At 37.7% G+C, this 17,737-nt stretch overlaps 1 protein-coding gene across 1 annotated transcript; it reads right to left on the bottom strand.

Moving 5' to 3' along the window:
• Positions 1-560: 560 nt before the first annotated feature.
• On the bottom strand, positions 561-12,600 carry LOC107001132. The gene is made up of 2 exons (XM_015199295.1): positions 12,103-12,600; positions 561-689 (listed from the first exon to the last, which is right to left on the bottom strand). The coding sequence occupies exons 1-2, from the start codon at positions 12,598-12,600 to the stop codon at positions 561-563; spliced, it is 627 nt and encodes a 208-aa protein (XP_015054781.1).
• Positions 12,601-17,737: the final 5,137 nt, after the last annotated feature.

Genomic DNA, 17,737 nt, shown 5'->3' with positions numbered 1-17,737 from the left:
CGGGCACCCCCGTCATGAACCTATTAATCAAGTCTCTAGGATTTGCCACAAAACATGGACCATACTTAGACAAAAGGGTGAATTTCAAAGCATACTCCTTGACACTCAAACTACCTTGCTTGAGGTTTATGAACTTCTCCAACTTAGCCTCCCTCAATTCCCTAAGAAAAAACCTATAAAGAATAGTCAACTTAAAAGTCTCCCACTCTATAGGATCCGCTCTCATAGGCCTACTATCCTTCCATTGTTCATACCAAATTTGGGCGACATATTTCAATTGATAGGAATCCAACTCCCCTTTTTCAATGGAAGACACTCCCATGATTATAAGCACCTCATACACCTCATCAATAAAACCATTCTGATCTTCATCAACATTGGAGCCATAGAACTCCTGTGGATTTATTCTCAAGAACTCTCTTACTCTAGTAGCACCCATTCCTCCTATAGGATTAGCCGAAGCCACCTCTCCTCAATTAGCTTGTGCCGTTAAGGCTTGAGCCAAAAAAGTTATAGAAGCCCTGAATTCCTCAAACATAGCATTCCCTATTTGAGGATCATTAGGAACTTGAGGAGGAACTTGTTCTTGCACTTGTGGAGGAACTCGTTCTTAAACTTGGGGGAGGAATCTCTTGCTCCCCATTCCCATCTCCTTCCCTTCTAGCATTGTCCATAGTGTTAGCCATAACCTATAAAATCATAGGCAAGAATTAGAAAAGGGCCTACTAAAGCCAAACTCTATGGCACGACTTGAAGAGTAAAGAAGTGAAACTTTCCTAACCATCCCATAGCCTCCTACTCATAGATGTGTTGCGATTCACACCGATGGATAAGAATCTACTAGACGTAGTTTTGAGACATCCTAAAACCATTTTCATAGCCTTATGCTCTGATGTCAAGCTTGTCACGACCCGCAAGTACACCATAGAAGTTAGGGCAACCCTTGGGTCGCGACACGGCATACTCGACCTCTCGGAGGTCTTGTAAAATCCTCTTGACTTCATTACATAACATCATGCATAAATGGAGGGAATTTTTAAACTTCTCTTGAAATATAAACCAAAAAAAAATTCATAATAGCAGAAGCATTTCTGATAACATTGTCTCAAAAACCATCTAAATTGACATGAATGAAACACATTGGGATGCAGCCCACTTAAAATCTAAAACATAAGGAAAGACATAAAGGAACATAAAGGTGCGTCCTCGAAGCTTTGAGGACCCACGTCTTCTTCTCTTGTTGGAAACCTGTTAACTCTACCCTCGAAAGATACTCAACCTTCTCAAGACTCTACATGGACAACATGTAGGCAATATTCGTTAGTACGATATGTACTAAGTATGTAAATTATAACACCAAACAAAAGATATCTCAAAGAGTTAGTCAATAATAGACATATTTATAAGAGATAAAGTCATAAGCATGACTTAAACATCATATCAGCATAAAGAATCATAAATCATATAAGAGTTCATACTTACTTACTTGTCCTTCTTACTCATGTGAACTATACCACAAGCTACCTCCAAGTATACTTGTGCAAGGCTAAGGTAGCATCTCATACTACTACCAAAGCTAAGTACCTTTCTTTGGTCATTCGTGATCATAATCCACTATCATAATTAAGACCTATGTTCTTCATACTAAAGAGTACTATACTCTTGTGGTCACCACAAAACATGATTGTGTAATGGACATAAGGCAGCTCATACTACCCTACATACTAAGCCTATCTTGAAATCCACCCTTAACATATTCACCTCCATAGATTCTTTATTATTTAACTCCATCTACTAAGATTGTCTCATCTTTATTCTACTATACTAGGAAAGGCCATTCTAATCCAATCCTATTTTCAATCTCTTCTCCATTAGTGACCATAGGTTATACCTTGAGCAATGCACTCATGATGTCCGATACAACCATTCATGCAAGGTACTACTTTTGGCTTCCTTTAATATTTCTTACATTGGAGCCTAGCCCCTATCATTATCTTTTGATCACTATGATATATTTATTTAAGTATGTCTAAGTTCCTTAATCATATGGATCCTACGAGATACTTTTTAAGGTATCTTGATCCCTTAATTATGAACACTACGAGATACCCCTTGGGCATGTCTAAGTTCGTTCACATATTATGAACACTGCAAGATACACCTTGGGCATGTCTAAGTTCATCTATTGCTTTGAACAATACAAAATGCTTCTAAAGCAAGTCTAAGTTCATAGGATATGGAGATCTCTACTAGGATACCTTGACTCTACTACGTAGAGGACTGCCGCCTAATGAGACCTACTTAGATAGTCATCACAACTACTACGTTTGGATCTCCTTTTTACTTGGAGTCTGGACCCTTGCTAGACTATCCATCTCACTTTGCATATCCACTTGGAGTCAAGAATACACTCCAAGGTTTACTTGCAAAGCCTTGCTCAACCTTCTTTTTTCGTGGAGGGATGTCCTAGACAATCTCTCTATGCTCAAGTAAATCGATTACTTTCATTCAATCATCCTAAATCTACAACCAACACAACCATCCTATGGTTCATCATTCATTAATTCATTTTATCTTCATTCGTAGGTAGATTATAGAGTCTTCTAGCCTTAGTTTTCTTCTTATTCTTCATAATTAGGTGAAAATAACCATAAATCCTTCTTTAGGGTTAAATTCAATCAAGACCAATCTTCATTTATTAAATCTATCTACTTCAATTCATACTTACGTGATTCAACCATGATCTATTAATATAGAATAAAAAATCAATTTAATAATAATCAATAGAAAACTTTCATCTAGTCTCTAATGGCATAAGATCACCATAATCACCTTCAAATTCAACTACCATAATCACCATTAAATCTCCACAAAAACAGTATATAATCATAAGTGGATTTTACCCACTCTATTGGGATCACAAACACACCTTACCCACGATGCAATTACAACCCTCTCTTGAATGAGGTTCTTTGGATTCTCATTAGTAGGGAAACTAGGGGGGCTTCATGGATCGAAGAATCCATGAATGATTAAGCTTCACATATATTATATTAGATCCTTATACCCAGATTGAAACCTTGATGATATCATCCTAAAGCAGCCTCCAATTTCTCTTCTTCTTCAATGGTGGTTTTGGGAGAGTTTTTAGAGAGAAAGATTTTTGATTTGGACTCTAGGGTATTATTGGCTATTGTGCTGCTTAATTACACTTCCCAATACCTACAATAACCGCCCATAATTAATTCGTAAATTCCCAAAAGAACACTGCAACTATTGGAAAATTTGACCAATTTAAATTTGACTTAAAAACGACGTAATGAAATCTTGGCACTAACTACGCATCACGAAGGCACTTCCAAATATTATTTTTTGAAAATTCTTGGACAGAATGGTTCTTCACAGCCCCGCATCGTAGGGAAAGATTTTTCTCCACTGCGTGTCAGCTGCGCGTCGCGCAGCCACTGCCCAAATCAGGCTGGCGCGGCAGCTTGGTAGTCCAAGTTTGTGTCCTCCTTGGGGCCCTTTTGATGGTCCCCAGGGCATCGTACTCCGACGTTTTGACACTTTGTATATCAGGCTACGCGTAGGAATCCAAGGTACTGAATTTCACGTTCAAATAATCCCCCAAAACATCACTACAAAACACTACGATACACTAGTCCAACTTCGACTAGTTTCCGAACGTCATAGACGTTCATGGACGTTTGACCTCCAAACATTATATACTGACTATTAACACTTTATTTAGTCATTTTAATACCTTATAAACTCATTAAACTTATGTTATCCCTAGATTCACCTAGCTAATTTTGAGGTTTTAACATTATGGGACTTCACGTGACCAATGCACTTATAGGCTTGGGATGGGATTGTTTGTAAGGGTTTTGCATCTTATGTGAAAATGAACTATTTAGCTTGTTATGTTTATATGGTTCTTATGTTTTTTTAACCCAGATATGGTTCTTATGTTGAGGTTGTCTTGCTTATGAACATGACTTGTGTTATTGTGATCCTTGTGTTGTATATGCTCTCTTGTATGTGCATTAAAGTCTTTCCAATAGTTATTAGAAAGACTAATGCACATAAAAGAGAACATATGACTTAGCATGATCGCTAATGTAATGGTCGCTTTTCATGCATGTTTCAAATGTTTTATGTGAATTGTTTATATACTTAGTACAATTGGTTTATTAACCCATATTTCTATGATTTCTACAAAATATGTAGGTTCTGGCCTTTGAAGTTTAGAGGGCCATTCTTCAAGGAGACTTGGAAACTTTCATCCAAGTTGTTTGTAGGTCCTCATGTTCGAGGATTATACCCTTTCACTATTCTAGCAATGTTGTTGCATATGTGTAGAGACGTTATTGTTTCTTTTCACATTTGATACATTGTTTTAAGCCTATAAGGCATATTGGAGTTGTATCAGCTAAGTCCAAGTATTGTACTCTTTTTTAGAGAGTTTTATTTGAGACAATCTTATTAATTATGTGGTTTACAAGAGAAGCCTAAGTAAGCTTCCTATGCAAGAAGTCTATGTAAACGCCCTATAAGTAGTATTTGAGAGCTCTATGTAAATCTCACTATGCATATGTAAAAGTTTTAATTTTTACGTGTTTTAACCTATGGTATGAAATGATGAATGCTAAGGGCTATTCTATGTACTCTTAGAGGACGACAACGTCGGTTACATCGAGGGGGTGCTCTCCAGATGTGACACAATGTATGCTAGGAGTGTCTTTTCTAGTGTTGAATATGTTCTTGCCTCCTAAAATGTATTGTCAGTTTGTGTAGTCTATAGTCTTTTAAACTCTAGATGTGTTTGATCAAAACATGAAGTGTCACAACTGGGTTTACCCCCTAGACTTAACCGGCGTCATCGTTCTTTTGAAGGACTAAGACTAGCCTCTTAATTTCATTTCATTACATTCATACGTTGAAAAGTGCGAAAAAATTTAAAACTTTTATTATCACTACTTGGAGGTTTATATAGACCTCTACATACACATAATATATTTTCATGTCGAGTATACATAGACCCTTCATATAGGAAGGCTACATAGCCTTCTACTTTTATTGCATATACATATATAAGAATATGGAATAAAGTCTCAATGATTATCTCATCTCATACCATCTAAACAAATATCACAATGTGGGCATAGCCCTTACATAAATTCAACAAGACCATGTATAGGTCGTATAAAAGTACAATATTCAAATAACAAGGAAAGGAATAATAGAGTCAATGAGCTCATAGAAAAATCCAAAGCTAGAGGATGGTGTTGCCCTCGAGAGTTGAGGACCTACCCTTACTTGGATGAAAGGAAGAATCGAAGCCTTCAACAATGACGCCTCCCAACACTCTTCAACGACCGAAACCTAAAATGTTTGGGGAAAGGGGAAGAAAATGGGATCTTAGTACTCCACATATACTAAAATGTTTAGTACTCCACATATACATAGTATGAGATCTTATGCACATACACAAGCAAAACATGCAAAAAGTGGGTTTTAGTTAAATCGTGTCATTTTACTCCTTTAAGAACTTATGCACAACCAATAGTTAAGGAAGTTAATGTATATCAACACGCTTGAACCCATAATATCGTCTACTCACCAAGTAATATCATCACAAGCATGAATAACAGTAATCACATAAATAACAATGTAAGGTAACAAATCAAAAATTTCCATAGAGTCAACAAGTGCAATGACCAAGTAAAGCCCCACAACCCTACTTAATCAAGTCACCCAACAAGAACTACAATCAGTGTCATACTTTACACGATATAACTTCATAAATTCATAAATTCATATCATTAGTAATTAAGACCATTAAGACCATTTGCATGTTCATAAGCATCATAATCATCATATAAAAACATTTACATTTAAAACCATCCATATACGTAATATTAACTTCCCAAAGCTCCAATCAAGGCAAACTAGTGCAAGGCATAGGTAGAGTCCCATATCCCTACCTAGGCTAAGTCAAACCCCTCAAGTCAGTTTAGTTAGTCTATACTTCATTCTTTCATTTTAGTTTAGGGTACACTCGCTTTAACCGACATAGACCACATGAGCTAAATGTGGAATCCGGTGTGATAAGACCTTACACCGATGGAAGGTGGTCTACCAACCAAGGTAAAACCTCATATAAACATAGCTTTCTAGGTGGATCCACTAGCTAGTATCCTATGGTGGCAACATAGTTTAAGGATCTAAGAGATAGGTATTCCCTCTACATACCATTTAGTAATTAAGGCCTCACCTCATGGGAATCAGTGGATGAGTATCCGTCAAAGGGTATCCAACATCACTTATAGACCTATAGGGTAACACTTTCTCTATGGAAAGCCATCACCTCCCATTGTCAAGTTCACTCGGTGCTAAGCTAAGTCCCTTTATTGAAATGTCTTTAAGCCTTTGAATCAATCATAACTTAATTTAGGCCATAGGGTCTACCCCTTGTATAATCATCGTCATCATAGCTCAATAAGAATTGTATGAATATAAGTTCTTTCATCACAATTCATATAAGTGAGGTTAACACTTTAGCATTTTATAACATATTAATGCAGATTGATATTCTTCACTATTCTTTTAGCACATACACCTTAATCAACCTCACAATATAGTCAAGACATTTCAATTCAACATCATACCACCCTATAATCCTAATATAAGGCATACTCCAAATGTAATATCATGACTTAACAACAATTGATCACAATTGGAAGTAAAGATAGAGACTCTAAGACTTACCAAGTCTTCCTCACACTCTATCATCAAGGTATTACCATCAACCCATAACTCAACCCAACTTGGGGAGTAACATAATCATACAATGATAACCAATAGACTAACAAGGCAAATTGCATCTCCATAACACAATTCATCTTTAGATCATAACTTGAGACAAGATACATAGGCTTATTTAATATTATAATTCATAACCTAAATCACATCTCAAGAAGTAGCATGATAGGCCTATAATTCATCTTAATTTAATCATAATAGCACCATCGGATAGTAATCAAATCAACAACCAACTCAATTAATTTATCACAATGTAATATAGGTCAAGATCACTACCTAGGGTTAGGGATAGAGGATCATATTCTTAAATTTAGACCAAACATCAACAATTACCACAAACAAATTAAATTGCATGTTAATCTACTCAATATAAACCTAAGAATTTATTAACAAGTTAATCCATAACTTCAATTTCGTAATTGGATGAAACCCATAAGAAACTAAACTTTTATGAAATATATTTTGAAGGAACTGTTCGAGGAAAGGATCTCAAAGGTGAATAGAACCCATAACTTAATGATTTGTCAAAATTTAGATGGTGGATTTGTCCCTTTCCAGCCCCCAAACCCTAGTTCTTGCTAGCCTTCAATGGTGAGTTCATGTAGAGAGAGAAATAAGAGAGAAGGAAGAGAGTTTATTTTGAGAGTTGTCTTTAGGTTAATGAGGGTTGAGGGAATTTATAGTGGTACTAAATCAACTTAATTAGTCTTCGTTTAATCCCCAATTACCCCTACACCACTTAATCAATTAAATGAATTTAATTTAAAATGTGCAGGAATTTGCAGACCCCATCAACCATACCTCGATCGACGGACCGTTGGTCCACCGACGGTTCGTGCTGCACATCCGTAAGTTCGGTCAGACACTGGTGCAGGCGGGGATTTTCTTCTTTTTTTTAAGTGTGTGACGACGGTGGCGTCGACGCCCCATCGATCCACGCACGGGTCGTCGTTTGTCCCGTCGACGCACACTGCCAGACAGTCCTGCATCAAACTGTAGGGGTCCTCCTCAAGGGCCCTTGGGTTGGTCCTTACGGAGTCGTACCCGGACGTTTAAACCATGGAACAACTCAAACACCCATTGGTTACCTTTGCACCAATTTTCATACATTTCCAACTCCTAAAAGTTAGTCAAAAAGGCTAAGGCACACTAACATCCCTTTGAACCAACTTTCCGGACGTTTTGGACGTTTTGGTTCTTAACCCTCCTAAATGACCTTATTCATTAAAAATGGACTCAAAAACAGTATTAAGACTTTATGACACCTAGGTTAGGCTTTACAACGAGTCTTGCATTTTTAAGGTGGTACATTATCCCCCCCTTAGGAACATTCATCCCCGAATGACACTAAAATTCTTTTGAAGGAAAGAATAGATCCAAGACTAGCAGCCCAACCAATCAAAAATATTAATTTTAATATAAATTGTGTCATATCAAGAAGACAAATATCAAAACTCATATTACCACACATAAGGGTCAAAACACTTCATCATGAGGCATTTCCTTCTCACAACACTTATGAGCTCAACATAGTCCATTTGCACAACGTTCAACTTAACATCATGCTACCTATCACTTCATGAAGACTCACCATATCAAAATACGCAACATAACTCAAAACAAGCAAAAAGTAAAATTCAAGTTTTTAATAGCAACACTACATTAACTTCACTGTATGTTCTTTCAAAATGCATAATGTGCAACACTTCACCCAAAAATAAGAAACCACATATCCTTGTCACAATTATATAATTAAAAAGAATGGATAACTTTAATTTTCAAAAAGATGAGGATAACGGGACTTCATATCGGCCTCGGCCTCCCATGTAGCACCCTCAACTAATTGATTTCCCCATAACACTTTTACGGGTACAACCTCTTTATTCCTTAATTTCTTGACTTGCCTATCAAGAATTTGAAGATGAACTTCCTCATAAGAGAGGTTATCCTTGACACCAAGACCCTCAATAGGAAGAATGGACTCGGGATCACCGATATACTTCTTCAACATAGAAACATGGAAAACCGAATGAACCGAAGCCAATTCAATTCATAGGCAACCTAACCCTCTACATGATTTCATATAGACCCACATAACGAGGACTCAATTTCCCATTCTTGCCAAATCTAACCACCCCTTTCATTGATGAAATTTTCAAATACACCTTATCACCTTTTTCAAACTCCAAATCCCTTCCCCTATGATCGGCATAAGACTTTTGCAAACTATAGGACGTATGCAATCGGTTCCTTATGATATGAACCTTTTTCAAAGTCTTATAAATCAACTCGGGACCAAGAATCAATGACTCACCCACTTCAAACCATCCAATAGGAGACCTACACCTCCGACCATACAAGGCTTCATAGGGAGCCATGGAAATGGATGAATGAAAAGTATTGTTGTAGGCAAACTCCACTGAAGGTAAATGCCTATCCCGACTCCCTTTAAAATCAATAATGCATGAAATAAGCATATCTTCAAGGGTATGTATTGTACGCTCCGCTTAACTATCCATTCGGGGATGAAAAGCGGTGCTCAACTTCACCGTAGTACTTAACCCTTTTTTGAACGAGCTTCAAAACCTAGATGTAAAATGTGCACCCTGATCCAAAATAATAGACAACGGAATACCATGACGACACACAACCACATCAATGAGGATATTTGGATAGCCTTTCGCCAAATAAGTAGACTTGACAGGAATGAAATAAGCAGACTTAGTCAACCTATCAACAATCACCCATATGGAATCATAAGACTTTTGGGTTCGTGGTAAACCTACTACAAACTCCATATTGATGTCTTCCAACTTCCAAGTAGGAATTTGGATATCTTGTAGTAAGCCACCCGGCTATAGGTGTTTGGCCTTTACTTGTTGGTAATTTGGACACTTAGTGACAAACTCCGCTATGTCTCTTTTTATACCTTCCCACAAATATATATTCCTTAGGTCATGGTACATTTTTGTCGACCCTGGATGAATTGAGTAGCGGGACCCATGTGCTTCTTCTAGGATCCGATCCCTCAACCCATCTACATCGGGAACACATAATCTTCCTAGGTACCTTAACACACCACCACCCCCAAGGAAAATGATTCATTCAACTTGCCAAGAATCGATTCTTTCAACTCCATTAAGGCTAAATCAAGGTGTTGTTTGGACTTCACCTCAACCACTAAAGATGACTCGGAGATAAGATGAACTATGGAACCCCCATCCAGAGGACTCTCCAACCTCACCCCCAACCTAGACAACCTATGTACTTCCCTTGCTAGGTCCTTTTTGATTTCGTCAAGATGGGATACACTACCCATAGTCATTCGGCTTAGGGCATCCGCAACTATATTAGCTTTGTCAGGGTAATGAAGGACACTCATATCATAATCTTTCAACAACTCAAGCCACCTTCTTTGTCTGAGATTCAACTGCTTTTGGGTAAACACATATTGGAGACTCTTATGATCGGTAAAAACATCAATATGAACCCCATAAAGGTAATGCCTCCAAATTTTCAAAGTAAACACCACGACCGCTAATTTAAGGTCATGAGTGGGGTTATTTCTCTCATGTACCTTTAGTTGCCTAGAGGCATAAGCTATCACCTTCCCGTGTTGCATAAGCACACACCCTAAACCCACTCGGGATGCATCATAATACCCACAAAACCCTTTGGACCCTCTGGTAAAGTAAACACCGAAGCGGAAGTAAGCCTATCTTTCAACAATTGGAAGCTCTTCTCACATGCCTCCGACCACTCAAAATTTTTACTCTTTTGGGTCAAAGTAGTCAAAAGAGACTCAATTGACGTCAAACCATCCACGAACCTCCGATAACCCACTAAACCCAAGAAACTCCTAATGTTAGTCCGAGTCAAGGGTCTAGGCCAATTTTTCACCGCTTCCATTTTCCTTGGGTCTACTTCAAATCCCTCACTAGAGATGATATGCCCATGAAAAGTCACTAATTTAAACCAAAACTCACACTTACTATATTTGGCATAAAATTGATGTTCTTTATGGGATTGTAATACTACCCTCAAATGACCTATATGATCATCCTCATTCTTCAAATATATCAAGATATCGTCAATGAAAACAATCACAAATGAATCTAGGTAATTTTGAAATACTCTATTCATTAGGTCCATAAAAGCCGCTGAAGCATTGGTGAGACCGAAACACGTGACCAAGAACTCATAATGCCCATACCTAGTCAGAAAGGCCGTCTTTGGTATATCCTCCCCTCTTACCCTAAGTTGATGATACCCTGACCTTAAGTCTATCTTTGAAAAGTAACTAGACCCTTGGAGTTGGTCAAATAAGTCATCAATCCAAGGGATAGGGTACTTATTCTTAATGGAAACATTGTTGAGTTGGCGGTAATCAATACACATTCTCAAAGATCCATCATTCTTTTTGACAAATAATACTGGAGCACCCCATGGAGATATACTAGGCCTTATAAATCCTTTGTCGAGAAAATCCTTGAGTTGAGTCTTCAACTCCTTCAATTCGGCCGGAGCCATCCGATATGGAGGGATTGAAATGGGATTTGTTTTAGGTAGAAAACCGATACCAAAATCAGTTCCCCGTTTGAGAGGAATACCAGGAAGGTCATTAGGAAAAACCTCCGGAAATTCACTCACTTCGGGGACCGACTCAATAGGAGTAATTGTGGAATCCAAATCTTTGACTCTTACTATGTGATAGAGACAACCCTTTGAGATAATTTTACTACTTTTAGACAAGATATGATGCGACCTCTAGGAGTAGAATTTCCCCCCTTCCACTCAACAATGGGTTCATTTTGGATGTTAAACCTCACCACTTTTGTCCTTCAACCAATGGATGCAAAACATGCATGAAACCAATCCATACCCAATATAATTTTAAAATCAAGCATATCGAGTTCTACTATATGAACAGAAGAAACTCTATTGGACAATGAAATAGGACACTTTTGATAGACTCTTTTAGCAACAACCGACTCTCCCACCGGAGTAGACAATAGAAAAGGCTCATGCAAAATATCGGTTAAATTATCAAACTTCTTAGCTACCAGAGATGTGTGTCAAAGGACAAAGTAGCACCGGGATCAAGTAAAGCATACACATCAAGAGTAAATATTTTTAACATAGTGGTCACCACGTCGAGAGAGGTCTCTTGCTCACCCCTACAACGAAGAGCATAGAAGCGATTCTTCTTTGGAGCATCACTAGAACCACTTGGCTGTCCAATCTTCTATTGCCCCTTAGATTTAGACAATCTCTCACCTTGTGGCAATTTTTGCAACAACCTAAGCAAATCCCTGTTCCTATCAAGCATTCACCAAAATGACCCTTTCCACATTTGCCACAAGTAGATTTCTCATTAGACAAACTCCCAATCTTCCCCTTTTGGAATTTTTGCCTAGGGGCCTTGTCATCCCTAGCCTTAGGAAATTTGGATGGAACTTGATTTGAGAATCTCTTCTTGAATTTAGGCTTGTCTTGAATCTCAAGACTATTCCTTGTAGCTCTACCCTCAAAGGACCTTGCCCTCTTTGTATCCCTATTCTTCCTCTTAGCTCTAGCCTCCTCCACCCTCCTAGCATGCACCATAAGATGGGAAATGTTCGTATTGTCATGTAACATCGCCGAATGACATTCTTCATGTAAGTCATCTGATACACCCGTCACAAATTGACTCATCTCATCTCTAGGATCGGAGACCAAGGAAGGAGCATATTTGGCGAATTGGATGAACTTCAAGGAGTAATCATGAACACTCATACCCGCTTGGCGGAGGATAATGAATTCCACCACTTTGAATTCTCTCACCTCTCTAGGGAAAAACAGGTCAAGAAATGCCTTGTTGAAGATCTCCCAAGTCACAAGCCCTCCTCGAAGCGGTCTATTATCTCTCCATTGCACATACCAAGTTTGAGCCGCATCCTTGAGTTGGTATGTGGCCAACTCGGCCTTCTCTCTTGTAGACACCCCCATAGCATAAAGTATCTTGTATACCTCATGAATAAATTCTTGGGGTTCTTCATCAACCTTAAACCCATAGAAGGTAGGAGGATTCATCCGAGTGAAGTCCCTAAGTGGGGAAGCCATAGTAGAAACTTTTTGATGAACCCTAGGTGCAACCTCCGTCATAGCTTGGGCTTGACCCGTTGCAGCTTAAGATTGAGTAGTCATGGAGTTGGGCGATTTGAGAAAGAATAGCCCTCATCTCTGCCTCCGTCATAGGGGGAGGGTTAGCCAGGGCTTCATCAACGTTAGCATTCTCCTCAAGTGGAGGAACTTGCTCATCATGGGGAGGAGCTCCCGCATTAGCAATTTCCTACTCAAGTCTTCGAGCCGCATTCCTTTGAGTGTTCATGCTTCCGACAAGCACAACATTAGGATTAGATGCAAAAGCACACCATAAGTATACTCTATTGGCACGATACAAGATTTCCAAGAAAGAGAGCGATTCCTAAGCATCATATAGGCTCCTACCCATAAGTGTGGCGCGCTTCACAAACATGAATACAAAACTACATAGACGTGGTAGAAGAGAGACATAACTCAACGATATTCAACCTAATGCTCTGGTACAAAGTTTTTCACCTCCAGGTTTACCCCCTAGATGTAACAAGCGTCATCATCCTTTGTAAGGACTAAGACTAGCCTCTTAGTTTCATGTCATTACAATCATAGGTTGAGAAGTGTGGAAAAATTTAAAACTTTTATCATCACTACTTGGAGGTTTACAAAGACCTCTACATACACATAATATATATTCATATCGAGTAAACATAGACCCTTCATATAGGAAGGTTACAAAGCCTTCTACTTTTATTGCACATACATATATAATAATATGGAATAAAGTATCAATGATTGTCTCATCTCATACCATCTAACGAATATCATAATGTGGGCATAGCCCTTACATCAATTCAACAAGACCATGTATAGGTCGTACAAAAATACAATATTCAAATAAAATGGAAAGGAATAATAGAGTCAATAAGCTCATAAGAAAATCCAAAGCTAGAGGATGGCATTGCCCTCGAGAGTTGAGGACCTACCCTACTTGGATTAAAGGAAGAATCCATCCCCAACAATGACGCCTCCCAACACTCTTCAACGATCGGAACCTAAATGTTTGGGGAAAAGGGAAAAAATGGGGTTAGTACTCCATATGTATTATATATGAAATCATATGCACACACACAAGCAAAACATGCAAAAAACGGGCTTTTAGTTAAATCATGCCATTTTACTCCTTTAAGAACTTATGCACAACCAATAGTAAAGAAAGTCAAATGTATATCAACACACTTGAACCCATAATATTGTATATTCTATCACCAAGTAATATAATCACAAGCATGAATAAGAGTAATAACACTAATAACAAAGTAAGGTAACAAATCATAAATTCCCATACAGTCAAAAAGTGCAATGACCAAGTAAAGCCCCATAACCCTACTTAATCAAGTCACCCAACAAGAACTACAATTAGTATCATACTTTACACAATATAACCTCATAAATTCATAAATTAATATCCTTAGTAATTAAGAACATTAAGACTATTTTCATGTTCATAAGCATCATAATCATCAAATAAAAACATTTTACATTTAACACCATTCATATACATAATATTATCTTCCCAAAGCTCCCATCAAGGCATAGGTGGAGTCACATACTCCTACCTAGGCTAAGTAAAACCCTCAAGTCACTTTAGTTAGTCTATACTTAATTCTTTCATTTTAGTTTAGGGAACACTCGCTTTAACCGACATAGACCACATGAGCTAAATATGGAATCCGGTGTCATAAGACCTTACACCGATGGAAAGTGGTCTACCGGCAATGGTAAAACCTCATATAAACATAGCTCTCTAGGTGGATCTACTAGCTGGTATCCTATGGTGGCAACATAGTTTAAGGAACTAAGAGATAGATATTCCCTCTACATACCATTTAGTAATTGGGGCCTCAACTTATGGGAACATTGGATGAGTATCCCTCAAAGGGGAGTCAACATAACTTATAGACCTATAGGGTAACACTTCCTCTATGGAAAGACATCACCTCCCATTGTCAAATTCACTCGGTGCTAAGCTAACTTTGTTTATTGAAATGTCTTTAAGCCTTTAATTATCAATCATAACTTAATTTAGGCTATAGAATCTACCCCTTGTATAGTAATAGCTTCAATAGCTCAATAAGAATTGCATAAGTCCTTTCATCACAATTCATATAAGTATGGTTAACACTTTAGCATTTTATAACATATTAAGGCACATTAATAGTCTTCACCATCTTTATAGCACATACACCTTAATCAACTTCACAACATAGTCAAGACATTTCAATTCAACATCATACCACCATATAATCCTAGTATAAGGCATACTCAAAATGTAATATCATGACTTACCAACAATTAATCACAATTGGATGTAAAGATAGAGATTCTAAGACATACCAAGTCTTCCTCATAGTCTATAATCAAGGTCTTACCATCAACCCATTACTCAACCCAACTTGGGGAGTAACATTATTACACAATAATTATAAATAGAATAACGAGGCCAATTGCATATCTATAAAAAATTCATCTTTAGATCACAACTTGAGACAAGATACATAGACTAATTTCATATTATAATTCATAACCTAAATCACATCTCAAGAACTAGAATGATAGGCCTATAATTCATCTTAATTTAATCATAATAACACCATAGGATAGTGATCAAATCAACAACCAACTCAATTGAATGATCATAATACAATATAGGTCAAGATCACTACCTAGGGTTAGGGATAGAGGATCATATTCTTCAATTTAGACCAAACATCAACAATTACCACAAAAAATTGAATTACATGTTAATCTACTCAATATAACCCTAATAATTCATTAACAACTCAATCCATAACTTCAATTTCATAATTGGATGAAACTCATAAGAAACTCAACTTTTTTGAAATCTGTTTTTGAAAATCATAAGAAACTTAACTTTTTTGAAATCTGTTTTTGAAACTCATAAGAAACTCAACTTTTTTGAAATCTGTTTTGAGGTAACCCTTTGAGGAAATGATCTCAAAGGTGAATAGAACCCATACCTTAATGATTTGTCAACAATTTGATGGTGAATTCGTCCCTTTCAAGCCCCCAAACCCTAGTTCTTGCTAGCCTTCAATTGTTAGTTCATGTAGAGAGAGAAATAAGATAGAAGAAATAGAGTTTATTTTGAGAGTTGTCTTTAGGTTAATGAGGGTCGAGGGTACTTATAGTGGGACTAAATCAACTTAATTAGTCTTCCTTTAATCCCTAATAATCCCTAATTATCTCTAAACTACTTAATTAATTAAAAGAATTTAATTTAAAACATGCAGGTATTTGCAGACCCAATCGACGAGACCTCAATCGATTGACCGTTGGTCCAATGACGGTCCGTGCTGCACATCCTTAAGTTTGGTCAGAGACTAGTATAGGCGGGGCTTTTCTTCATTTTTTCTAAGTTTGGGAGACGGTGGCAGCGACGCCCCGTTAATCCGCACACGGACCGTAGCCTGTAGCTCTGCATTCCGTCGATGATTCCAGGGACTGTGCAGGTGAAGGGACCTTCTCCACAAGCCTAAGTATGGGACGATAGTGGTTTCGACGCCCCATCGATCCACACACGGGACATCGTCTATCCCATCGATGCAGACTGCCAGGTAGTGTTGCATCAAACTGCAGGGGTCCTCCTCAAGGCCCTAGGGTTTGTCCTTGGGGAGTCGTACCCGGATGTTTCAACAATGAAACAACTCAAACACTCATTATTTACCTTTCCACCAATTTTGTACATTTATGACTCCTAAAAGTTAGTCAAAAAGGCTACGACACACTAACATTCCTTTCAACCAACTTCTCGGACATTTTGGACATTTTAGTTCTAAACCCTCCTAAATGACCTATATTCATTAAAAATGGACTCAAAAACAGTGTTTATACTTTATGACACCTATGTTAGGCTTTACAATGAGTCTTGGATTTTCAAGGTGTTACATGAAGTACAAGTGTTGTAATCTTCACATGGTGGCTTCCTCAATACTACGAGATTATCATGTTGACCAATGTAAGCACACACTTCATGCATATCTATGAGTAAGGTAGATTCATGATGACTAAGGAAAGGATGGTTCTCCTATACATCTTTACCTATTTCTTTGCATGTGAAGTATATGATTTATTATTTATGAGCATGTGTGGTCTAAAGGTATGTATGTTAAGGTAAATCTCACATATGTATTCACACACATGTAAGTATGAATGTAGAATTATGTGAAAGGACATCCTCACATAATATAGGTTCTATGATGAAAGTATAATTCTCATCTTTGATATCTTTGAGCTATATGATGTATAAGGGAGTAAGTCCCTAAGGCCTAATCATTATGAACTAATGTTATCTAAAGGCTTAATGATGATTAAAAAGGGAGTTTAAGCTAAGCACTGAGTGAACATGACAAATGAGAGTGGGAGCTTCACCTTAGTAAGTCCGACTTCCAACAAGAGAACTTTCATGCTTAGTAAGTCCGGGTTCTGAACCTAGATGTTGTCTCATGAGCTGGAAACCTCCACGTCAACAAGTAAAGGTTTCTAGTAGCAATCTCTTTGTTCCATAACTACGTGCCCCTCGTAGGTATTATCTTTGTGGATCAACTAGAATAGCTTTTTTGTATGAAGGTCCTACCTTTGCAAGTAGTACCCTCTTTTTTCTGTATGATTGGATTCCATGTATCTCACATGGTCTATGTTGATTATGGCTATGTCTCCCGAAGGTTAAGAAAAGAACTAAGATAAGAATATGAACTCTAATCTTAATTCATTGAGAAGTGTACTTAGTGTATGTTGGACTATGGACCCTATC

Source organism: Solanum pennellii, chromosome 10 (genome assembly GCF_001406875.1).
Source record: "Solanum pennellii chromosome 10, SPENNV200".
In the NCBI taxonomy this organism is placed as follows: domain Eukaryota; kingdom Viridiplantae; phylum Streptophyta; class Magnoliopsida; order Solanales; family Solanaceae; genus Solanum; species Solanum pennellii.
This window is presented reverse-complemented; position numbering and strand designations above follow the sequence as displayed.